This window comes from Ochotona curzoniae, unplaced genomic scaffold, assembly GCF_017591425.1.
Source record: "Ochotona curzoniae isolate NIBS_2020 unplaced genomic scaffold, NIBS_Ocur_1.0 scaffold_1037, whole genome shotgun sequence".
Lineage (NCBI taxonomy): Eukaryota > Metazoa > Chordata > Mammalia > Lagomorpha > Ochotonidae > Ochotona > Ochotona curzoniae.
Window position 1 is genome coordinate 18721539 of NW_024467083.1, and position 24986 is coordinate 18746524.

The 24986-nt window shown below is 41.3% G+C and overlaps 1 protein-coding gene across 5 annotated transcripts in view; it reads left to right on the top strand.

Moving 5' to 3' along the window:
• Positions 1 to 2818: 2818 nt before the first annotated feature.
• RBM15 (RNA binding motif protein 15) overlaps positions 2819 to 24986 on the top strand; it is a 34875-nt gene continuing 12707 nt past the window's right edge. For 2 of the 5 annotated variants that reach the window (XR_005885751.1, XR_005885752.1), the window contains exons 1-3: positions 2819 to 6624; positions 9769 to 12058; positions 18529 to 18687. Coding sequence is in view for 1 of the 5 variants with exons in the window: in XM_040999108.1 (XP_040855042.1) it covers positions 3750 to 6624; positions 9769 to 9845 (2952 nt within the window). In the remaining 4 variants the exon portion in view is untranslated. Of the gene's footprint in view, positions 6629 to 9768; positions 12059 to 18528; positions 18688 to 24986 lie in introns of those variants that run through there. The other 3 variants (XR_005885753.1, XR_005885754.1, XM_040999108.1) reach the window with 3 other exon arrangements.

The following is a 24986-nucleotide window of genomic DNA, read 5'->3' on the forward strand; positions in this document are numbered from 1 at the left end:
CAAGCTCCTAAGCCACCTGCTTCAAGTACTGCCCCACACACTGGGCCTGATCAGCTCTCTGAATTCTCTCCCTCAACTCTTGTGTATCTTCAACTATCATAAAGTGTAAGGAAGTCTAATGATTTGGACAGTCATTTGCTTTGATCAGTAAGTCATCTAAGCATATCACTTTAGGCCCCAAATAATCACTCTGCAGTCTGACTGATCTGGATTGAATATTAAATAATAAGTTTATGGCTCACCTTCTATTTCAATGTTAATGTAAGTTTAAAATATATTAAAATCCCCTATGTAAAGTTTTTTTTTAATTGTTTTAAAAAAAATGTGTCTTATTGCCTGGCATCCAGACTTTTATTTTTAAAAACCATTTCCCTCTGATAGGAACTAGAACTTCTTGGAGAAATGACTGGTTCCAGGTCTGGAATGTAAAATATATTGATATTACTTTTCTTATTGGAAAGTCAGATTTACAGAGAGAAGGAGATACAAAGAGAAAGATCTTCCATCTCCTGATTCATTCCCCAAGCGGCTGCTATGGCAGGAGCTGAACCAATTTGAAGGCAGGAGCCAGGAGCTTCTTCAGGGTCTCCCATGAGGGTGCAGGGTCCCAAGGCTTTGGGCCATCTTCTACTGCCTTCCCAGGCCACAGACTGGGAAGTGGAAGGAAAGTGGAGCAGCCAGGATATGAACTGGCACCCATATGGGATCCCAGCACATGCAAGGTGAAGACTTTAGTCCCTGTGCCTATACTGACATTGTTTCATAATTATTAAATTTGGGTGTTAGACACGTGGGAGATCTCTATACCATTCTACTTTTGTATTTTCCAATTTATTTATTTGAAAGGTAGAGTGACACAGCAAGACAGGGAGTGGCAGAGAGACAATCTTCCACTTGTTGGTTCCCTCAAATGGCCTCTGACTGGAGTTGACCCAGATCAAAAGCCAGGAGCCAAAAACATATGGGTGACAGGGAGCTCAAGCACTTGGGTCATCATTTTCTGCCTTTCCAGTTGCATTAGCAGAAGCTGGATCAGAAACAGAACACATCAGGACTCCAACCAGCACTCAGAAAAGGGATGCTGGCATAGCAAGTGCTGACTTACCCTTCTGAGCCACAATCCTAGCACCCTCTTTTGCATATTTTTAACTTTTTTAATATAACAGTTTCAGGAAAGCTAAGAATAATTTTCTTTTTTAAAATTCAAAGAGTAGTTATATATATACATATATATATATAATAAACTTTAAAATACATATTTACTTATTTGAAAGGTGGAGTGACACAGAAAGTGAGATCTTCCACACCTGATGGAATAACCTAGTGGCTAAATCATTGCCTTGTACGTGCCAGGATCCCATATGGGTGTTGGTTGGTGTCCTGGCTGCTCCACTCTCCTTCCAGCTCCCTGCTTGTGGTTTGGGAAAGCAGTCGAGGACGACCCCAAAGTCTTGGGACCCTTCACCCACACGGGAGACCTGGAAAAAACTCCTAGCTCCTGGCATCACATCAGCTCAGCTTTGGCTGTAGGGTCCTCTTGGGGAGTAAACCAGTGGATGGAAGATCTTTCTTTCTGCCTTCTCTTTGTAAATCTGACTCTCTAATAAAAACAAGTAAATCTTGAAAGAAAGAAAGAGAGATCTTCCATCCAATAGCTCACTCCTTAAATGCCCACAACAGCCATGGCTGAGCCAAGTGAAGCCAGGAAGCTGGAACTCCACTGCTGTTCTTGTGCTTTCTCAACTACTTGGGTGCATTAGTAAGAAGCTAGATGGGAAGTAGAGTGGCCAGGACTCAAGGGTGGCACTCTGACACAAGATACAAGCCAGCAACAGGCAGTTTAACCTGTTGCCTCACAGATGCCCACCCCTAAACTTAAAAAAATATCATGCAAGGCCCGGCGGTGTGGCCTAGCAGCCAAAGTCCTCCCCTTGATCCCATATGGGCGCTGGTTTCTAATCCCAGTAGCTCCACTTCCCATCCAGCTCCCTGCTTGTGGCCTGGGACAGCAGTGGAGGACAGCCCAAAGCCTTGGGACCCTGCATCCCTGTGGGAAACCTGGAAGAAGTTCCTGGATCCTGGCTTTGGATTGGCATGGAAGATCTTCCTCTCTGTATATCTGACATTGTAATAAAAATAAATAAATCTTTAAAAAAATATATCATGCAAGGTAAAATTAAGTCTTTTACTGCAGACTCTGTTTTCCTCTTTAGGACCAATGTAGTAACAATTTCCCATAAAATTTTCAAAGAAATTTCTACAAACATTGCCAAAAACACATGAATATATGAGATAGTTCTTCTATCATAATCTCCTATCAACCAGTGCTTTTGAACAGGTGTTCTCTAGTTTTGCACAACGAAGGTTTATGAAAGACGCAAAAGTGAGTTTTGCAACCAATAAAGACTGAAGGAGCCTAAAAGATTCGAAGGGGAGCAAGGTGGATGGCAGTGTTCTACATGCCGAATAACCTTGGTCCCTGCAGGTACAAGCCAAGGGGCAGGGAGGGGTGTGTGTTTGTGGTATATCTGTATGGAGCATAGATAATTCACTTGATCATCTGAAGCAGGGAAGTGCTGCGTATGATACTGAGACAGCAGAATACAAACTCAAACAGCCAGGAACGATTTCTACCCGGAGTACTTAGGCAACAGCGGCCAGCACCTGCGGAAGCCGGGCTCTCTGGTGAGGGTAGCGTCCTCAGCGCCGCTTCCTGGCCCTCAGGGCTCCCCAAGTCAGCACCGCCCCCGGGCGTTCGCGTGACCCACAGCTCGGTGAACCTTGAACTCCCGGCCCCGGCCTGCCCCGCGGGCCCCAGTGACCGCGGGCGGCGCTTCTCCGCGCACGGGAGGTGGGGCTTTTTCAGGCTATTCACCTAGCGGCCAGAGGGACGAGCTGCTGTCCGCTGGGTGGCCCGGAACGGCTTCCTGAGAGACTGCAAGGGTCCCGAGCAGCCGCAGGACTTGCCCAGCCCCTGGTCCGGCACAGGTAGGACGGTGGGAAGCCAGAAGTTTTGAAAACTTTGTAGAAGCACAGCCGAATATGCCGGCGGACCGAACGCGTTCGAGGGGAGAGCGCCGACCGCGCGAGGAGGCGGGCCTGGTTCACGGTCACTATCTCGCGACATCCAAGTGACGTCGCCCGGCAGTGCGTGTTGGACTCGTCCGTCCGCAGCCGGCCTTCTCCGCCTGCGGGCCTACTTAAGCGAGTGACGGACAGTTACTTCAGCCTATCGAGTTTCTCATCAACTTCCAATCAGATTTAAACTTCTTTCGGCCGCCACCGGAGTTGGAAGAGGGGGTGAGAGAAAGTGAGACAAGGAGCGCTCTCTCTCGCGAGATCGCCAAGATCCGGCCTTTCGGGAAAAAAAAAAAAAAAAAAACACGCCACAGCGGCTGGTCTGGCTTCCCAAATAACGGGATAAAGGACGGGGCCACCAGCCAATGAGAGGCGCGAGGAGGCGGGACCGCTGTTTTCACTGCGCAGAAGTACCGTTACAGAGCAGACTCTGTGCCCAATCAAAGCCTTCAGACTTTTGGTCAAGTGACCTGAGTGCGAGGGGCGGAGCTACGGCCTGGCGCGAGGAACCGTTAAGATAGACAACGAAGGTAACCAATGAGGAACTCGGACTAGTGCGTCGGGAGTCCTGTAACAGTGGTTGGGCGGGCGCCTTCCCGGAGCGCGGGGAGATGTGAAGATAGACAAATTATTTTCCCAATGAGACTGTAGGAGAGAAAGCTAATTGACCAATGAGGATTTCGGGGCGGGATCCTTCGCCGCGGCGGAGTCCAAGATGGCGGCGTGCGGTTCCGCTGTGTGAAACGAGCGCGGGGCGGCGGGTTAATCTGCTCCGCGGAGACGACCTCCGAGGACCCGCAGCCATGAAGGGAAAAGAACGCTCTCCAGTCAAGGCCAAACGCTCCCGTGGTGGTGAGGACTCGACTTCTCGCGGCGGGGAGCGGAGCAAGAAGTTGGGGGGCTCTGGTGGCAGCAATGGTAGCAGCAGCGGAAAGATCGACAGCGGCGGCGGGTCGCGGCGGAGCCTTCACCTGGACAAGTCGAGCAGCCGAGGTGGTAGCCGCGAGTATGACACCGGTGGGGGCAGCTCCAGTAGCCGCATGCATAGTTACAGCTCCCCGAGCACCAAAAATTCTTCAGGCGGGGGCGAGTCGCGCAGCAGCTCCCGGGGTGGAGGCGGGGAGTCACGTTCCTCAGGGGCCGCCTCTTCGGCTCCCGACGGCGGGGAATACAAGACCCTCAAGATCAGCGAATTGGGGTCCCAGCTGAGCGACGAAGCGGTGGAGGACGGTCTGTTTCACGAGTTCAAACGCTTCGGTGATGTAAGTGTCAAAATCAGCCATCTCTCGGGTTCCGGCAGCGGGGATGAGCGGGTAGCCTTTGTGAACTTCCGGCGGTCAGAGGACGCGCGGGCGGCCAAGCATGCTAGAGGCCGCCTGGTGCTCTATGACCGGCCCCTGAAGATAGAAGCCGTGTACGTGAGCCGGCGTCGCAGCCGCTCGCCTTTAGACAAAGATGCGTACCCTCAGTCGGCCAGCGTGGTCGGGGCCTCGGTCGGTGGTCACCGGCACCCTCCTGGAGGAGGTGGTGGCCAGAGAGCGCTTTCTCCTGGTGGCGCCGCCTTGGGATACAGAGACTACCGGTTGCAGCAGTTGGCGCTGGGCCGCTTGCCCCCTCCGCCTCCACCACCGCTGCCCAGAGAGCTGGAGAGAGAACGAGACTACCCGTTCTATGAGAGAGTGCGTCCAGCATACAGTCTTGAGCCCAGGGTGGGAGCTGGAGCAGGTGCTGCCCCTTTCAGAGATGTGGACGAGATTTCCCCCGAGGATGATCAGCGGGCCAACCGGACGCTTTTCTTGGGCAACCTAGACATCACTGTGACAGAGAGTGACTTGAGAAGGGCTTTTGACCGCTTTGGCGTTATCACTGAAGTCGACATCAAGAGGCCTTCTCGTGGCCAGACCAGTACATATGGTTTTCTCAAATTTGAGAACCTGGACATGTCTCACCGGGCCAAACTAGCAATGTCCGGCAAAATTATTATTCGGAATCCTATTAAAATTGGTTATGGTAAAGCGACACCCACCACTCGCCTCTGGGTAGGCGGCCTGGGACCTTGGGTGCCACTTGCTGCCCTGGCACGAGAGTTTGATCGGTTTGGCACCATACGCACCATAGACTACCGAAAAGGTGATAGTTGGGCGTATATTCAGTATGAAAGTCTGGACGCAGCTCATGCTGCCTGGACCCACATGCGGGGCTTTCCACTTGGTGGCCCAGATCGTCGCCTTAGAGTAGACTTTGCCGACACAGAACATCGTTACCAGCAACAGTATCTGCAGCCTCTGCCTTTGACTCACTACGAACTGGTGACAGATGCTTTTGGACATCGAGCGCCTGACCCTTTGCGGGGTGCCCGCGATAGGACACCACCCTTACTGTACAGAGATCGGGATAGGGACCTTTATTCCGATTCTGACTGGGTGCCACCCCCACCTCCGGTCCGGGAGCGCAGCACGCGGACTGCAGCTACTGCCGGGACTGCTTACGAGCCGCTGGATAGCCTGGATCGCAGGCGGGATGGCTGGTCCTTGGACCGGGACAGAGGTGATCGGGAGCTGCCCAGCAGCAGAGACCAGTCTCGGAAGCGGAGACTGCCGGATGACAGCGGAGGACGCCATCTGGATAGGTCGCCTGAGAGCGAGCGGCCACGGAAACATCACTGTGCTCCTTCTCCTGACCGCAGTCCAGAGCTGAGCAGCAGTCGGGATCGTTACAACAGTGACAACGATAGATCCTCCCGTCTCTTACTCCTGGAACGGTCTTCTCCAGTCAGAGACAGACGAGGTAGTTTGGAGAAGAGCCAGGGTGACAAGCGGGACCGTAAAAACTCTGCATCAGCCGAGCGGGATAGGAAGCACCGGACAGCTGCTCCCACTGAGGGAAAGAGCCCTCTGAAAAAGGAAGACCGGTCTGATGGGAGTGCGCCCAGCTCCAGCACTGCTTCATCAAAGCTCAAGTCCCCTGCCCAGAAACAGGATGGGGGCGCAGCCCCTGCAGCAGCAGCAGCAGCAGCTTCTCCAAAACTCTGCTTGGCCTGGCAAGGAATGCTTCTGTTGAAGAACAGCAACTTTCCTTCCAACATGCATCTGTTGCAGGGCGACCTCCAAGTGGCCAGCAGTCTTCTTGTGGAGGGTTCCACTGGAGGCAAAGTGGCTCAGCTGAAGATCACTCAGCGTCTCCGTTTGGACCAGCCCAAGTTGGATGAAGTAACTCGACGCATCAAAGTGGCAGGGCCTAATGGTTATGCCATTCTACTGGCTGTGCCTGGAAGTTCTGAGAGCCAGAGCCGGTCCTCCTCCTCTTCGGCCACGACAGACACTGCCAGCTCCACTCAGAGGCCACTTAGGAACCTCGTGTCCTATTTAAAGCAAAAGCAGGCAGCTGGGGTGATTAGCCTTCCTGTGGGGGGCAACAAAGACAAGGAAAACACCGGGGTCCTACATGCCTTCCCACCTTGTGAATTCTCCCAGCAGTTCCTGGATTCTCCTGCCAAGGCACTGGCCAAATCTGAAGAAGATTACCTGGTCATGATCATTGTCCGTGGTGCGTCCTAAAGTCCATGTGTATCTTGTATTTACTGCTTTGACATGGTTCTTGTTTTGTGTGTGTAATGGGATACAGCATCAGATGACTTTTTTTTTAATTAGCTGTTTAGTTGTAGCTTTTTTTTAAAAAAATTTTTTTTAATAAACCTCTTTAAAATAGGAGTCAGGACAGTTTAGCTGATTTAAGTGAAAGGGATACTACAAAGGTAGCAGGGAGATTGATTTGCTTTAATTAGGAGTTTATGAGTAACTTTTTTCCTCTGTCTTAAGGATTTTTTTTCCTTTTATAACCTTGAGCTTAAAAAAAAGTCCTCAAAGTTACAAAACTAAAATTTTGAAAAGTCACAATTTGAAGAATCCACTGACTGTATTAAGATGGTAATTGAGATCTAAAAAGTGTTAATTGGTATATAAGTGAGCAATTTGATGTACCAGAATTATTTGTGTGACTAAAATTTGATCAGGGATCCCAAAAATGTATACTATTAAATTTCTAGGAGTATAACTATTTAAATCAAGTATTTGATTTGCAAGTTATTTTACAAGTTATTTCCAGAGAATTTGCTTTACCATGCATTTTTCTCACTAGTTCTTGTTTTCTGTATCCCCCCCATATGCACTTTTGGTTTGTAGCTGTAACTGTTCGGTAAAAATTGAGGACTATCTTACAAACCATTAATGTCTTAAGCTTACAATAGTATGCAAGAAGTGAGTAGGTGCTTTTAAAATCTGAGTCATTTGGTCAGTTATTGGTTGTGATGGTGTTTTTAACTGACTTCAGAGAGGTGTAGCAGGTACAATTCTAATTGTGGATATTTCAAAACTAAGTGTTCTTTATCAGGTTGCGTGTTTTTGTATCCATTCAAATTTCTGGTTTCAATAATAGAAAGAAGAGTTGTCTGCAGGCTCTGAAGTCATCTTTTGTTTCAAAGGGCATTAATCAGCCATATCTGGATTGCAGAATCTTGTTTTTTTAAGTCAAGCTCTTTTAACTTTTTGCCTGCATTTTTATTTTCATATTATCCCATGGTGATTATATTATTGAAAGTTTTTAAAGTTTCATGTTTAACATTTTCAGTGCCATCCAGCTACAAATCTGAAATGTCAATGTAGAAAAGCCCTTTTTTATTGTTTTATTTTTCCAGAAATCTTGAATTATTAGAAAATAACCAATTTTTGAGAAAATCTTTTCAAAGCTGATGGTGGAATCAACTTGTGGTTCTTAATAAGGGGTTTTGTTGCTTAATGGTATCGATTTCTCCCCACTCCCACCACCTGTCCTTTCCACCACAATTGTTAGTTTCCCAGGTCATTAGTAAGTATATATTTTTCTCCTTTGATATAAATGTTGAGAATGTTGGCTTGGGCCCTTTATACTTAATTATGATTAGAAACTGCAGGACCTCCTGGATCATGGTCATGTTTCTATTCTGTATAAGTGACTTTATTCAAAGCCTGGCAGAACCTAACTATTCTTTCTGTTATCAAAGCTGTTAGTTTTGAAATAGCACCAATAATAACCCAGGGAAATGTCATATAATTTTTATTTTCCATTATAGCAGGTGTCTAACACATGTCAGCATGAAAGCTTCACCACTACAGTGTCATCTTTTTTGGTTTTCACTATGCATTTATGCATTTATAATTTGAATTTTTCTTTTTAAAATTTTTTTTGTGTGTGTGGTTTCTTTGTTTTTAAACTGGAAAAACTGGCCATTTTGAGAGGAGGAAGTACTAGGCAATGAGCACAGAAGTCCTTGGTGTGCCTTTCAGGGAAAGTTTCTGATAGCCTACAAGTGAGATTTTGGTGCTTTTTTTGCTTTCGAACAACAGTACTTGGCATGAAATAGACACCTGTTCAGAAGCTCATGCAAGTAGTCTGTGCATACCTGCAATCAGAGTATAATTTGTGGCTAGATACATTTTTCCAGTTTAAATATCTCACTAATCATTAACTTTTGGGTATCCTCCCATATGGTAGTAGACAATAATTTTGCTCTTTTTAGAGCCAAGCCCATGACATGTAATATTACTTACTATACTCCAAAATGTATGTGCTTTTTCCTTTTTTTTTTTTTAAGTTGGTGTGACAGCTTAGTGAAGCATATTGTGGTTTAAATTTTTATCTGACATTGCTGTTTTTGTTGGACCTGGGCAATCTGTGCTTCAATGTTTGGAGACAATGACTTGATACCATTGCTAAATGTATGTATTATAAAAAAGTAATTATGTTAGTTTGGTGCTTACCTGCAAAGTCCCATCACCTGGATGAATCTGTTTTGTGTTGCCCATTCTGTTGTGCAGATTTATAGTATCTGTAAAATACTTAAGCCTTCAGAATTTGAATGAAAGTAATTGTCTAAACCTGGTTTTAATCCTCATTAGCCAGAATTTCAAAATAACCAACATTGGATGTTCTTTGTAACAACCAATTCCTTTTTCTTTTTAAAATTAGTGTAGGTAATTCTTTTTTTGGTAGAAAGTGAAATGATGGGGAGAAAATTTCACTGTTTCAATTTATGATGACTAATTTAGTGTTACTGGTAAAAAAAAATTAAGTTTTAGATCACAACTTTGAACTCTAAGGAAAATTATGAAATCATTCAGTTCCTTTACATAATTTTTTGATATTTTCTTGATTATTGATTGTTATTGAGATTCTTATAACAAATTTTCCACATGAAAAGTTAAATTCCTGGCTTAAGATGTGTACTTTAGAGTAAATAAGAGTGTTTCCCTAAGGCATACATCTTAAAATGTCTGCCCTAAAGGTAATACCTTCTGGTCTTTCTTAACTCATTTAGATCATTTTGAGATACAGCCTTGTAAAAGGTGATTGGTTATTGCTTTCTGAGTCAATTACTGCTTATTTTAAAACTTCTTTTATGAGCAAATATTCACTACAGTGCTATTTTTGCGGAGGAAACACGGTAGAGTTTAAATCTACTTTGTTTAAATAGTGAAATTGCTCATTATGCAGGCATAGCTTGAACTGCAGTTTAGGTCCATGCAGGGACCATTCACCAAAACTCTGTAGTAAGGAATTTGGAAATTCCTTTTGAGAAGAGGGCCTTAATAACCATTTATGTGAAAAAAATTTGGGGTGACAATTTCTGGACATTTTTTTCTGTCTCTGCTACAGTGTTTGAGTGTAAGATAGGAGTTAAGTTTGAGGAGAAGCAAAGTGGAGCTGACCCTGTTAACAGTGATGTCCCCTAAAGAGAAAATGATTTCAGGTAACCATAGTGAAATGTTATGCTTAATCAAGAGTTCCATATGTATGATTTAAAGCAGTTGAAAAGTGAGAGTCTTGAGGTGTTCTTCGTTTCACAATTGTTTTGGATGTTTCTTTGAAGTAACAGCTGCTGTCTTTGCTAGTATGGATGGAGGTGGATTCTTAAATGGCTGTGCCCCTTTCTATAACGGAGTAGTCTGTGTTGCTCCATATTATTTACAGAATGAAAATAGAGAGGGTGAAAGTTTCACGAAACTCCACCACTTTGTACTTTCCTTTAAAATTATAGTTAGAATATATTGATAGACTATAAAATGATGGTAAACTTTTTTTCTGAGTTTTTGACATATTTTACTCAGTTACATGAGTAATTCTCAATTGCAATCTTAAAAAAAAAACTCACTGTATTGTTCTACTTGTTATTTGTCTATTCATACAGTAAATTCATTTCAAGGGTTGTGCCAGTGGGTATTATTGGTGCTTTTTGAAGTTGAGTTGGGACTATCCAGGAAGGTCTTGTTAATGTAATGTTCATCTATAATGGCATAGGGGAAAGATATATATTTTTAATATTGTAAAAACATTTGTACTGAATAACCTTTTTTTCCCCCCCTGCAAGCAAAACTGGTGAACAGCGGATGAAGAAATGGAATTCAAAGCTCTAATGGACCTTTTTGAAGAGAAGTTGTGGCTTATGTGGAGTTTACATGGGCTTCTGATGGAAGAAATCTAATCTGTTTAGTATTTGTGCATTTTACTAAAATGGCAGCTTAAAGTTGTGTATCTGCTATTGTGATGCCAATGCCGGTGTTTTAAGTGGAAAAAAAAAATGACCTCTTTGCTTTGTGCTGTGTACACAAGATTTCTGGAAAAGTAAAGAAAAACCCTTTTTATGGCTCACACAGCTTAAAAGTAGCTGTCACTCAAAACGTGCGCTCACAGTTGAGCTGCTTTTGTTTTATTCTAAATAAATTGTTTCTTTTGAGGAAAATGTTTTTCTGCCTGGAAGTGAATTGACAACAACCTTTGACCCCTTTGTTTGCAGCCAAGGGGGTACTTGTTGCTGCTCAGATCTTGTATGTCTTGAGCAAGAAGCAGGGAGATCATCAATTTCATTTTGACTATCACGGTGTTTCGATTCTGAAGGATCACTAGTGTTACTGTGATTCCCTTTGTGTGCAGTGAAGGGGATCCTTTGCTTCTCGGTCCTCAACGTGATGAGGAAATGGTGCTGTTTGCTGGCACACAAGAAGCCGGGGCAAGCACCCTAAACCTCACCACAGTGCACGAGTCGGGGGCTTTGCTGGTTTGAAGAGCCGGAGTTGCTGAAATTTAAGTTTTGATTTATTTTGTTCACCCATCACCTTTGACCTTAGTTTCATTTTTAATTTGAAGAGAAGTTTGAAATTGTTTTATCTTGCACTTAACATTTGCACCAAATTGCCAAAAGAAGGAGAAATACTCCGTTTGCTTTTTAAGTGTTAATGATGATGTTAATAAAACCTTTGCTGACCCAATTGAGGAGCTCCTCCGTCTCCAGGGGCTTCTTCTCAGAGTTATGCGGTGATGGGTTTAGTTCTGAATGGATGAAGAGTTCCTGAGAGCTAGCGTTTGTAATTAGAACCTTAACTTGGTATCTGTGCCTTATTTGACCTGTGGTTCCACGTGCCTTGGATGTGCATGCACCGTGACGGTTTCACAGGTACGAACGCACACTCAGGCCCAGTCACCTCGGTTGGTAGTACAGATTGTGAGGAAAAAAAAATGGAGGCATCCTTAAGGAGGAAAAAGTGTTTGCCTTTAGTTCCTGCATTGTCCTGTACAGGGGCTCCTGAGCTTTGGAAGCCTGTTTCCAGTACAGGAGAACAACACCCCTGTCGGCCGCAGGAGACTTCGGTGCACAGTGACAACGCTGGAGTTCAAGAGGAAGCCAGCAGTGCTGCACCATTGGCTTCAGACACCATTGTTGTTGTTTGCCAGTCTTAAACTTAACTAGTTGCAGACGAAGACTACCTTGAAATGCAGGCTTGTTGGGCTTGTTTTGAATTTTAACCTCGGATGGAAGAGCCCTAGTGCTGTCTGTCTCCAGGCGGGATCATGATTACTAGGCTACAGGTGATTATCAACAAAGGATGCCACGGTTGTAACTCTGCAAGGTGGTGTTCCAGTGGCAAACAGCTGTATAAACTTGTAACAGGTAAGAGGGTTTTGAGAAGTCAAAATGCATTCTAACAGGGTGATGGTGTTAAGTAGTTTGGGTGTGTTTTTTTTTTTTTTTTTGGTGGGAAGTCTTTCTGGTTGGGTGCTGCCATTTACTGTCTTCCTTCCCTCACTGAAATGTTAGTTTACGGAATTCTAGGCCGTGTCTTTTGTTCTACGTGGTGTATTTTTTAAAATTTATGTTAATGTTTGAAAAGATGCTTTGAATGTGGGAACCAAAGATCTTGGAATCTTGGTTACGGGTTATTTGGGTCTTAAGGACTTTAAAATTTTTCCTTTAACTTTGACCTTCCTTCACTCTTTGTTATGACTGAATTGTACAGAAAGGCTCGGGACTGTAAAAATGCTCTTTTACAAATTCTAATTTGTGGACTTAAGGTTTGGAGTCTTATGGTATAGAAAGATAATGAAAGAATGCTGTCACATGGGTGATGATATTTTAGCCAAGTCTTTATTTCCTTGTGCTACAAAAAGATATTAATTATAAAATCAGGCAGAATTATGGAATGTCTGGTTGTTGTTTACTCTTATATTTCCATTTTCCATGTTGTCCTATCAGTTCCTATTCCTCATTAATGGAACATGAGGTTTTGGCAACTTCAACAGTCACATCTGTTTTTAGTATATAATACAACTTAAGATTTCCTTGCTTTATTTTAAATGAGATAGAAAGCAGAGTAGAAGTTTTCTTCTGTGTCAGAACAATTAGTCTGGTAACTACAGTAGTTCATCTATAGTAACACAGAATTGATTGAGACTCTTGGATTATTTAGCTGGATGATTTGTGTAACCATACTTTGAGAAGGTAAAAAGGAAAAAGGGGGTTTTTTAGGCCCCCTGTGTCATTTATAAGAGTTCTTGAAACATCTACTTATGAGGTGGCTATCGTCTTTACAAAATGTTGGCTCTGTATTTTTGATCAGTTTATGCTTGTTGGTAAGTGTCAGTTTTTGGTGTTTTCTTTTTCTTGCTAGTTCACACTGTAAGTCCGTTAAATGATTTTTCCAATAGTAAATCAAATCCCTGTGGAGATTTGGGAATGCTGTGTTATACTTTGAACATATTTCTACATGTTTGGTATCTTTTTCTGAGTTAAGATCTCAGGCTTCATCATTCAAGAATAAGAAAATGTATTGCAAATGGTGTTTATTTATTTGTGTGTAAACCATGTCACATTGTTAAATGGGAAGGTACACAGTATGATAGTTTTTGAACTTTGGTACTTCTGAGATTTAATTTATTCCCAGCTGCACTGTGAAGGAAAAATTAGCTGAGTGGTTAGGGCCAGAGTACTAGGTTTTATAGATTGCAAATGGTCTTTTTGAATTATTTGTGTAGTTTCTCAATGTCTGCCATGATCTGAGCTGGGATTCTGTTAGGGAAATCGTTGCAGGAGTACCTTTAAATTGACTTGGGTTCATTTTGAAGCGCTTGGTTGTTATTAAAATTGAAAATAAGGATTATCCTGACTTCAGGAAAACTACTCAGATTTTTATAAATTGCCACTTGTGTCTTTTACTTTTTTTATAAATCTACTTGTAAATTTTTTTGAGAAATCTTATAGCTCTTATAAGCTCTGAATCTGAGGCAGTAAATGTAGTGTTTGTGGCTTGCATAGCACTTTTTTTTTCTTTTTGTGATTGTATAAGAATCTTCATAAAGTTCACAGAAAATGCAAGTAATGAAAAAAAAAAAAAAACCTAAGTGGTGATTTCAGAAACTTGTGCACCAAAATTGATGTGTGTTTTCATTTCATTTTTCGTGAACCCTGAAGTATCCTTATACATCTGATCATGGCTTCTTTGACCATTGCCTCTGTCTCTTATTCTAGATTCTCTGAGCCTTCCCACTTAGAGCCTTTCACTTAACAACTGCTAAGTTTGTAATTCTTAACAGAGGAGTTTCTTGAATAACAACATTTCTCCAAACCTCAGATGGAATTGGTCTTGGCGACTAAGAAGATATTTTAACCTTGAAATAACATTACTTAGTGTGCTCAAACCAAATAACCGTGACTCAAGTAACATTCAGCTTCAGGTTGAAGTCTAACTGGAATGCAGGCTGTATATTAGCAACTAAGGTGCTTAGAATAGGAGGGGAAGAATCAGTGTCTACCTCCTTTGGCTTTTATAGAAAGTAGGTATACAACTGGTAAATAGTTAAGTATTGGGAGAAGTTTTAACAATTTTAAGATAGCTGTAGGAGATGTCACAGGCAAGTGTTTGGTTCATTGCTCATTAATTTTTACGGGTGATCTGGGTATAGGCTTTGAAAAATTTGTTGATTGGATAAAGATGTGGCATTTTGGTGGTGGGGCATTGGGATTGACATGTCTGGCAGACAGGTTAGAATAGCAGTTTGTTGATTGATGGAAATGATAGTTGGGTCAACAAAAATATGAATCCTGAAGGGCAAGCAGCAGGAGTGGTGAGGGTGAGTGTGGAGGTAGTCAGTTGGAGTATATTGATAGCAATTTTTTGTTGATTATCCACTTTAGGTCAAGCATTTTGCCCATTATGGTATACATGTGTCATTTAAGTTGAGCACCAGTCAAGCTGACAACTAGTAAGTGATGGAGTCAGCGTTCTAATCCGGTAGGCTCTTGTCCCAACTAGGGCTTTTCTGGGGACTGGGGGTAGAATTGAAACTTTGGGCTTGAGAGAAAATGTCTGGTCAGTGGATTTCAAACTATCGTGTCTTGATGTGTGCAGAATTTGGGAAATAGGTTATTGGCTCCACCCACAAATCTTGGAGTTTGTGGAGACCAGCATGGTCCAGAAGTTGTTTCTTTAAAAGCTCATGGGTGATTGTGATGTATTCTGTGATCAGTGAGCTACATGTTGAGTAATTCTGGCCCACAGAATGCTGTAGTGAAAACCTGGGATAATGTCATGTTTAAGGCCTAAACAGAAAATGATGTTGGGACAAAAAAGCTGAGGCGGGAGAGTAAGAATGGTTGTCTCAGAAACTGGAAGGAGAAACTTGTGGAAGATAACATTCAGAGCTATTCTAACAGAATAGCTAGAACAAAACTGAAGATGCCATGGAGAACATGGAGACTCAGAGAACAAAACTTTAAAATGCCATTTAAGAGTTTTATAGTCAAGTAATTATTTCTCCAAGGAACTCAGTTTTGGCTTGGTCTTTCATTTTACCTCATGACTACCTGAGGAAGAGCCATTGTCTTATGAAATGCTAAAGGGACACAGGAAACATTTTTGTGATTTGGCTAAGGAATACAAAGCCAGGAACTGAGGTAACCCGGAGGTTTTGCATGTTACTATAAAAATGGTGTGGTGAGTTTAAAAACTGATTTTTAAATTGTATATGTGCATGTGAAAATTGTTTGCACTGATGGACAATCAAATCTGCCTTCTGAGTAGCTTACTAGCAGGATTAAGATGCAAAGAAGTTAACAGGTTGAATATTCCTATTCCGAAAATGTGAAATACAAAACTTTCTGAGTGCTGATGATGGGAACTCTAGAGTTTCAGATTTCTTAAGTTACTCACCTGGTAAAGTGAATATTCCAATATCAGATCAGCTGAGATCTCTCAAAACACTTTTGGTGCCAGTCCTTTCAGGTAGGGATGGTCAGCCTGAGTGTATCTTTGCCCTGCAAATGATTGATCACTTTCCTGCTTTGGATTGTGTACTTTATTTGTGTTTGTTAATTAGCAAATATTTGAATACTGATTCTATCCTTGCTATTATTCTAGATCTTGGGAGCATATTGATGAAAAAACAGACAGCTTTTCTTCTTTTCTCCTGTGCTTATTTAATGAAAGAGGAGTCAGAAAATTTGTAAATCAGTACCTTTGGCTACAGAAAGATTTGAATTGCAAATGCTGAATGTAGTGGAAACCATTAAAGTTGGTAAATAGGGACAGTGACAGAATTTGAAGGTTTGACCACCTGTCTCAGGGAAATAACGTAAATTTCTTTCATGTGTCAAGGAAAATAAATAAGTAGCATCTCATGTTTTCTCCTGAGATTTGGAATGTGTTCTTGTTCAAAGAGCAGCGTGTTCTTTTACTTAAATATAGTTCAATTGTTGACCACCTGGAGCTTTCAAAGCATTTTCCCCGATAGTTCATCCTCATTTTCCTATCATGCCACTTTATATTCATTCTGCTTTCAGAAAAGTGTTAGCACTGTTTTCTGCTGTCATCATATACAAGGGTACCTCAGAATTTCATGGGAACTAGAGGATGTTTATTCTGCTGCAAAAAATGTGAGATTCTCGAAGCTCTTTTATAATATACATTTTCCACAAACCTTGAAGTACCCTCATATGATTTCTGATGTAACACACTGGGAGTGCTTTTTAAAATAAATTTAGGTTTTTCTAATGCTATTAAACCAGATTCCCAAGCTGAACATTAATTAATCTTGTGAAATAGGTGTTCATCCTGTGCAAACCAGTTGTGTGTGGACACAGTTTGTAAACAGCAAATTTGTTTGATCTTTCTCAGTTGATTAACAGATTTTCTTTTTTGCTGGGAAAAAGACAATGAAAAATTGTTACCTCTATGTTCACAATGAAACCATCATTATAAGCAAAAATTAACACTTTAGTGGGCTATATATATGCAAATATTGCAGTTTAAAGTACGCTGGGAAAATTAATGGCCTGTGAAATTAATTTGTCCGTTAGTATATAGAAATTGGCTATTAGTAGTTTAGTTCCAAGTATCCTATATACTCTCTACATTTTGTGTGTGTGACTTAAATAAACTGGCCTGCTTAATTGAAGTTTCTCTGCATTCTGTACAAGGTGTCTGAATCTTAACTACGCAGTAGTCACCTGATGTCCTTTAATAAAAGGCGAGGTGGAGATGGATTTAAATTGATGTTGAGGAGGACCCTGGGAGACCTGAAATGCTGTGTTTTAAATGTCCTTAGCTGGTTCTCATGCAGCCAGGGTTGAGAATCATTGCTCTAGAGAAAAATCTTATAGATACTCAGGAACATATGTGAATTAATAAATGAAAGCCAAAAATTTAGAACGAGTAAACAAATAAATAATATATATTTATGTGTATATCTTAGTCACATATTAGAAATGGAGTTGCAGGACCTCACCCTGCACCCATTGAATGGAAATGGGATCCCCAGGTGCTTCATGTTTTCCTTCAAGTTTGAGAAGCACTGTTTTAGGTGGAAATATACAAACATTTTGTGGTAGAAATCACTATTTAGCATATTCCTGTGTGTAAGATTCTTAGATTTGAACATTAGTCAGTGATGTTAGCTTTAAAGCTTTAAGCGTTTTCAACAAGAAAAAGTGGAAGAAGAGCCAGACAAGTGCCAGAGGGTCTCTGTCACAAAGATAGAGGGAGGAGTTTTTATGCCTATTTGTTATGGATGGTTGGTTCTTAATTATTTTGTTATGTTTACTTCTCCCACTTTCTGATTTTGTTCTGGTTTACTCTAAGAGATTTTTTTGTTGTTTTGTTTTTGGCAGGTACAGGTTAACTTGCTCAAGTTATTGTGCTTGCTGATAGGCATTCTGTGATTTAGAGCATTTGAAAGAGGTCATTTTAGAACTACTGTGAGAGGCTAGAAAGGGGCAGGATCGAAGAATAGGTCCCAATTTTGTTTTATAATTGTGCTGTGGTACTACTAGGTTCATAAATAAGCTGTTTTTCTTCATATAGTAGCAAATAATGTAAATATTAAATTCATATGGATTAAAGGGAATGGTCCATTATGAATTTTTAGAAAATGCACCTAAATTGGAATATGTTAATTTAGATACAGGAGTGATATTCTTAATATGTCTGTTTTTGATATTAAAATATTTTAAGATACTTTCACCAGGCCACCCATATTGATGTCAAGCGAAAACTTGTGGCTATATTCTCACATCTCACATATTTTAAAATTTTTAAATGGTTTTTTTTTGTTGTTGTTTTTTGTATGATTTGGAGGGAGTTTTCATCAAGCACAATAGGGCCAGTAAGAGAGGCCCTGTCATCAGTATCTGGAAAACTTTTGAAGGTTCATTTATTATTTACAACCTTCTCCTGAGGAAAGGGAGGCTTGTTTTTAGTAGAGACAACCTATATCATCAATTATTTTTCCTGACAAGTTTAATTTGTGATACAATTCTGCTGGGTTGTAATCTTACTACAAGATCATTTCATACTATATGAATGAATTCCACTGTACTTGAAGATGTGGTGATTGGAATGGTATTATTTATGTGATGCATGAGGGTTTTTTCCCTTGAATGTAGTATCTCATATGTATTTTAGATATTCAAAGATACCTCTTCTATTTGCTGCTCCCTAAGTTTAGTGATATCTAAAGCATCATAGTTGTTTTTTTACATATATGGTATTGAATCTCCCCCCTTTACTTTTTTTGATAGCCAGAATTAAAGAGAACATAACTAAATACAGTACTTGGTTAAACATATTTTTTTCCTCCTGGTCTTTTTAGGAACTACTGACAATCAAACCTTATAGCCGACTTTGGGATCTGGCTTTATTATTCAGCAGCTAAAAGATGAGTTCTAATTGGCAGACTTCTGGCACTGGCACTTGTCCTCATGTTTCTATAGAAACTGGGCTGGAAGTCAGAGCTGCACAGAGGGAAAGGGTAAGTTTCTTTAAATTCCATATTTATAAACCCATATCTTAACCGTGGCCTGGTGTCAGTTTTCATAGAAGAATGTACGTCAGTGAACTAGAACTCAAATACGAACTACTAATTTCCACTTGAGTGGAAACTGACATCAAGTCATTAAACACAATAGGGTTTAAATATGGATTTATTTTTCTTGTGACTCTGACTTCGTAGTTCTTGAAGCAATGATCTCAATATAATTCTCATTCTCAGTTACTTATAATTTGGGGATCATAAACTTGATTTTTATCTTTGTAGATCTTATTGTACTTTTCTGGTAAGTGAAAATGAATATAAAATATATGCTGAGGACAGTTTTAAAAGCTTGCATGAATTATAAGTCTTTGTAGCGAGGTTGGATTTCTTACTTCCATTGTAAAGCAAGTACTGTGTTACCAGTTTTTTAAACCCCTCTCCTCTCTGAGCCAAGCAGGATGAGCACATGTGTTGGGACACACAGATTTGTTATCATCCAGGCAGAAACCCATTATTCCTAAGACACCTATGGTTGGTGAGTCACCTCACCACTGTGGCTTCAAGGGGCTGGCCTGCACAGCTAGGACATTTAGTCTTGAACATGTCTCATTAAACCTTAGATTCATTGATTGTTATGTGTAAATAATTTATATTAAACTGTGACCAGCTTTCAGATATTTTAAGGAAAATAGTTACAGGACTGGCAGTGTGGTATTGCATATCAAACCTCTGCCTGGAGGGCCAGCATTCCATTTGGGTCCCAGTTATAGCCCTGGATGTTCTAGTTCTGAGCTACTTTCTTGCTAATGTGCCTGGGGAGCAACATATGATAGCTCAAGTACTTGGCCCCTGTACCTGTTTGGGAGACCCAGAAGAAGCTCCTGGATTCAGCCTGGTCCAACCCTGGCCATTGCAGCCATTTGGGGAATGAGTCAATTGACGGAATATTTCTTTCTCTCTGCCTGTCAGATAAAGCAATAAATCTTAAAACCAGACAAACAAACCAAAACAAGACAGAGTAGACAGTTATTACCTCTTTCTGTTTAAGTTACTTGTCTTATTTCCTTGGTCCTTCCATATTACGACCCCCCCACCTTTTTTTTTTTTCAATTTTCATTTGTTTAAAGACAAGGTTATTGCGTGCTAGGGGTTAGGGTAGGGAAAGAGCAAGTGATATCTTTCATCTGCTGAGTCACTACCAAATGACTTAATGGGCCAGGCTGGGCCAAGCCAAAGCAAGGAGCCTGGGACTCTTCTGGATCCCCATGTAGGTCTAGGGGTCCAGGCATTGGGCTGTCTTTTTGCTGCTTTCCCAGGTACATTATCAGGGAGCTAGATGGAAAGTGTAGCAGCCAGAACTTGAACTGGTGTCCATATCGAATACTAGACTCACGGGGGACGGCTTAACGTGCTGTGCCACGTGCTGCTTTGGCATATATTCTTTAAGTGATGAACTCTTTTTCTAGCTAAAAGAACATGAATTAAGTGGTGCAAAGCAAGCAGGGCACATTGGCTTTATTTCCTTTCAAATAATCTCATGAAAATTGCACAAGAAATAAAAATTAAAAGTTTGTCAATGTGTGAAGTAAACTCATGTTAGAAAATTTCATTCCACAAGTCCTCCATTGCTGTGTGCTTGCTGTAAAGTGTATGCTCATGTTAAAACGTTTATATGTCTCCCTTGTTAGTTTCTTTCAGTTTTGCTCGTTGGGACTTGTATGTGATTAAGAAAAAATAGAGTTGAATTTGTGGGCTTTTCGCTTTTGAAAGGTAGTTAGAAAAAAACTCCAGTGTGTAGCTGTATGCCAGCAAGTATCCAGACATGTTCTGTGCTCATTAACAAGAGTGGCCAACTTGTCCTGATGTTAAAACTGTCAGGTCCAGGTCTCAGCACTGTCTCTCTCTTTCTCTCTTTTTTTCTTACAAATTAATTAATTTATTTACTTTTATTGGAAAGTCAGATTAGACTTATAGAAAGGAGAGACAGAAAAAATCTTCCACCCGTTGGCTTGTTCCCCAAGTGGACACAACAGCCAGAGCTGAGTTGATCCGAAACCAGGAGCTAAGAGCTTCTTCCAGGTCTCACACGCCGGGGCAGGGGCAAGGCTTTGGGCCATCCTCAACTGTTTTCCCAGCATTTTTGGCCAAATTCAGACAATTCATCACCCTAATTGGATTGAAGTTTTATAATATGCTAGCTTCTGTTGGAATGTACTTGGAATTAGTTTTTTCTTTTTAATAGAAAATACCTGTGTTAGTGATCCTAGGGAATGTCAGTTATAGCTTATAGAAATGAAGCACGAAGAATTTTAAACTGACTTGATAAGTTGATTCTAAATACTTAAGTTATTCATTTATATGTTAAGTTTTGGTGGTAAAATATGAGGCTGTTGCTTAGGTATTTGTGGCATATTGAGTAGTCAGCTGTGTAGACCCAAAGCCACTCAAATACTTACAAGTGTTGGCCTTTGCTTTTTTTTTGAAAGGCAGATTTATAGATATAGAAAGAGAGAGAAGGCAGATCTTCTGTCTGCTGGTTCCCTCCACAAATGGCTGCAAGAAGCCCGGAGCCTGGAGCTTATTTCAGGTCTCTCACATGAATGCAAGGGCCTAATGGTTTGGGCCATCTTCTGTTGCTTTCCCAGGTATGTTAGTAGAGAGCTGGATTAGAAACAGAGCAGTTGGAACTAGTACTGCAGATGAAAATTTAGCCAACTACATCACAGCACTGGCCCCAACATTTGTGTCTCTCAAAAACAATGAAAAAGAAAGTCAATAATAATGATGTGTTTCCCCTCATGGGAAAAGTTGATTTTATGTTGAACAAGTTTGTTTATTAGAGAGCTAGTTTTTCCAAACATAATATTGTACGTATTAATAAATCTAGAATATTTGAAAAGTATAAAAATTGGAATTGCAGTTACTTTAATTATGCTTGTTGATGTTAGTAGATTTAAATTTCTAGAAAACCAGAAAAGAAGCCAGAAAAGAAACCATGATATAATTAGCACTATTAATTTGGTTTTAGGGTTGACTTTGCTCAGGTCTTGGCTGTTATCGTAGACTAAGATTATTATTTGTTTTTATTCTTCATGTATAAAATAGGAATAAGAATACTTATGTAGCCTACCTTGCAAAATTGACATGATAATGAGGATTACAACTGGCAAAATACTCCCAAGAAGTTAAAAGTGCTATAGAAGTGTTTTAGTATTATAGATAGTAGTTTATAATCAATACATATAGAAAAGTCCTTTTATAATAATGATGTGGCATTTTCTTAGATGAGTAACAGTAAGAAATGATACTTAACAGTTTTAAACATAACTCAATATGTACCTAAGAAGAAAACACACAGAACTTTTTTTTAACATGCAGAACTTATATGTCCAAATTATAGCTGTATAAATTATGTTAAACACACATGATCTTCAAAAAGTTCATGGGAAAAGATTTATGAAAAAGCCAAGGTCATCAGAGAGACAGGTAAAGGATTTTGTGTAAGATTATTTTTGTTATATTGATGATTGAACTACTTAGTAATTTCTTTGGGTTTCAGTTACTAGTAAGAATATGGGCGTAATTTATTTCTAAAGATTATCATGAAGATTAAATGATACGTAAAATGTGCCTATATCAGTGACTAGTGTATGATTAAAATTGAAATGAATTTTTTTCTTCACCTAAGTACCCTAATCATACATATGAGTTAAGTCTAATGCTTGTTTCCTCTTTGTTTCTTAGGAACTCTTGAGGGTGAGAAAAAAGAAACAAAATTTTAAAAAATCAGTAACAATTGTGCTTTATTTTGTGTTCTTGTGTATCTGGGATAGTAATTTAACATCGTAGATTCTTAGAAATGTGGTGTATGACATCTTAATATAGTTCACAAGGATGACAGTATTGTAAGTGAATGGGGATGCCATAAATTATTTTTAATACATTGAACACATTAGTTATAGAAGTGTTTAACTTCTTTTTTTTAAGAAAAGATTTATTTATTTATTGGAAAGTCAGATATACAGAGAGGAGGACAGAGAGGAAGATCCTCTGTTCAGTGATTCACTGCCCCCCCCCCCAAGTGGCTGCAATGGCAGGTGCTGTGCTGATCCGAAGCTAGGAGCCAGGAACTTCCTCCAGGTCTTCCATGTGGATGCAGGGTCCCAAGGCTTTGGGCCATCCTCGACTGCTTTCCCAGGCCACAAGCAGGGAGCTGGATGGGAAGCAGGGCTGCCGGGATTAGAACTGGTGCCCATATGGGATCCCGGCTCATTCAAGGCAAGGACTCTAGCCACTAGGCCATGCCACCGGGCCCCAGATTTATTCTTTTTTATTACAAACTCAAATATACAGAGAGGAGGACAGAGAGGAAGATCCTCCGTCCAATGATTCACCGCCCCCCCAAGTGGCCGCAATGGCAGGTGCTGTGCTGATCCGAAGCCAGGAGCCAGGAACTTCCTCCAGGTCTTCCATGTGGGTGCAGGGTCCCAAGGCTTTGGGCCATCCTTGACTGCTTTCCCAGGCCACAGGCAGGGAGCTGGATGAAAAGTACAGGTGCTGGGATCAGAACCGGTGCCCATATGGGATCCTGGCACATTCAACGCGAAGACTTTAGCATCTAGGCCTTACCGCCGGGCCCAGTGTTTAACTTCTTAAAGTGTAAGATTCAGGCTTACTTAATTCATACCACCCAAGTTTGGAAGGGGCTATTACCACTATGTAGGATGAAGAAATTCTCTGCTACTTTAGGTTTGTGGAGCTTGTGTAGATCAATTTAATTTGGAGTTCTTTAATTGATTCTACTTATGTACGATTGCTTGGGTAGGGGGAAAGAATCTAATTTCCTGGGTAAAGACCCTTTTCAGAAATAATGGCTGCTCAAAGGGGAAGTGAAATTGGATCCTAGTAAGTCATTGATTTCTTTCCTTTCTCTCTTTTAAAAGATTTGTGTATTTATTTGAGTTGCAGGGAGAAAGAGCAAAAGATCATATATTGGCTGATTGATTCATAAAAAGAGCTGCAGTGCTGGGATAGGCCAGGCCAAATAAAGAACCAGGAGTTTAATCCAGGCTCATCACATGAATGTACTTGGGACATCCCCTATAGCTTTCCTAGGCATGTTAGTAGGGAGCTGGAATGAAAATGGCTTACCTTGCTGTGCCCCAATATTGGCCCCAGTCATTTATTTCTTTTCCCTTAGTTTTGTATGCTTGCTTGTTTGCTTTGTTTCTAATTTGTGGGGAGACAGCAAGCCTTATGGTTCACACTCCAAATGTCTGAAATGGCCAGGGCACTCACTGCTGGGCTGGGACCAAAACTGGGAGTCGGGAACTTAATCCAGATATATCAATGGGTGCAGGAACTCATTTATTCAAACCATATGACTGCTTCTTAGGATCTTCATTAGTTGTAAGCTCAAATCAGGAGCTGTATTTGGGAATTAAAACCAGGCACTAGTCTCAACCCTTCCTCCTTTTGCTTAGAAGCACCATAAGAAGATAACAGCTACTGTGTATAAAGAATATTTTACTCGATTCACATAGGTTTTCATTCAGTCCTAACACATCTATGAGGTAGCTTGGTTATACAGTCATTTGTCAGAACTGGAAATTGGGGTGCCAGAGGTTGAGAAACTCATGAGACTGACAGCAACTGATAGGTCTGGGATTTGTTATTAATAAGTTTTGTTATTTGTGAATGGGAAAGGAGTAATACTGTTCCATGTTGTCTTACATTTAACTTTAAAAAAAGGATTAGGGCCCGGTGCCATAGCGTAATGGCTAAAGTCCTCCCCTTGTGCCGGGATCCTGTATGGGGGCCGGTTCTAATCCTAGCAGCCCTGCTTACCATCTAACTCCCTGCTTGTAGCCTGGGAAAACAGTTGAGAAGGGCCCAAAGCCTTGGGACCCTGCACCTGTGTGCCAGACACACAAAGAGGAGGACATTGCAGGCATTTGGGGAGTGAACAAGTGGTTGTCGGCTCCCTGTCTCTGTGCTTTTTAAATAACTAAATAAAAATAACAATAAGCTCAACTGTTGTCTTTAAGATAACAAATGAGAGGATCTGGCGCAGTAGCCTAGTGGCTAAATACACACTGCCAGGATCCCATTTGGGCCTTGGTTCATGTCCTGGCTGCTCTGCTTCCCTTCCAGCCCCCTTCTTGTGGCCTGGAATAGCAGTAGAGGACAGCCCAAAGCTTTGGGACCCTGCACCCACCTGGGAAACCTGGAAGAAGCTCCTGGCTCCTGGCTTCAGATTGGCTAAGCTCTGGCTGTTGTGACCACTTGGGGAGTGA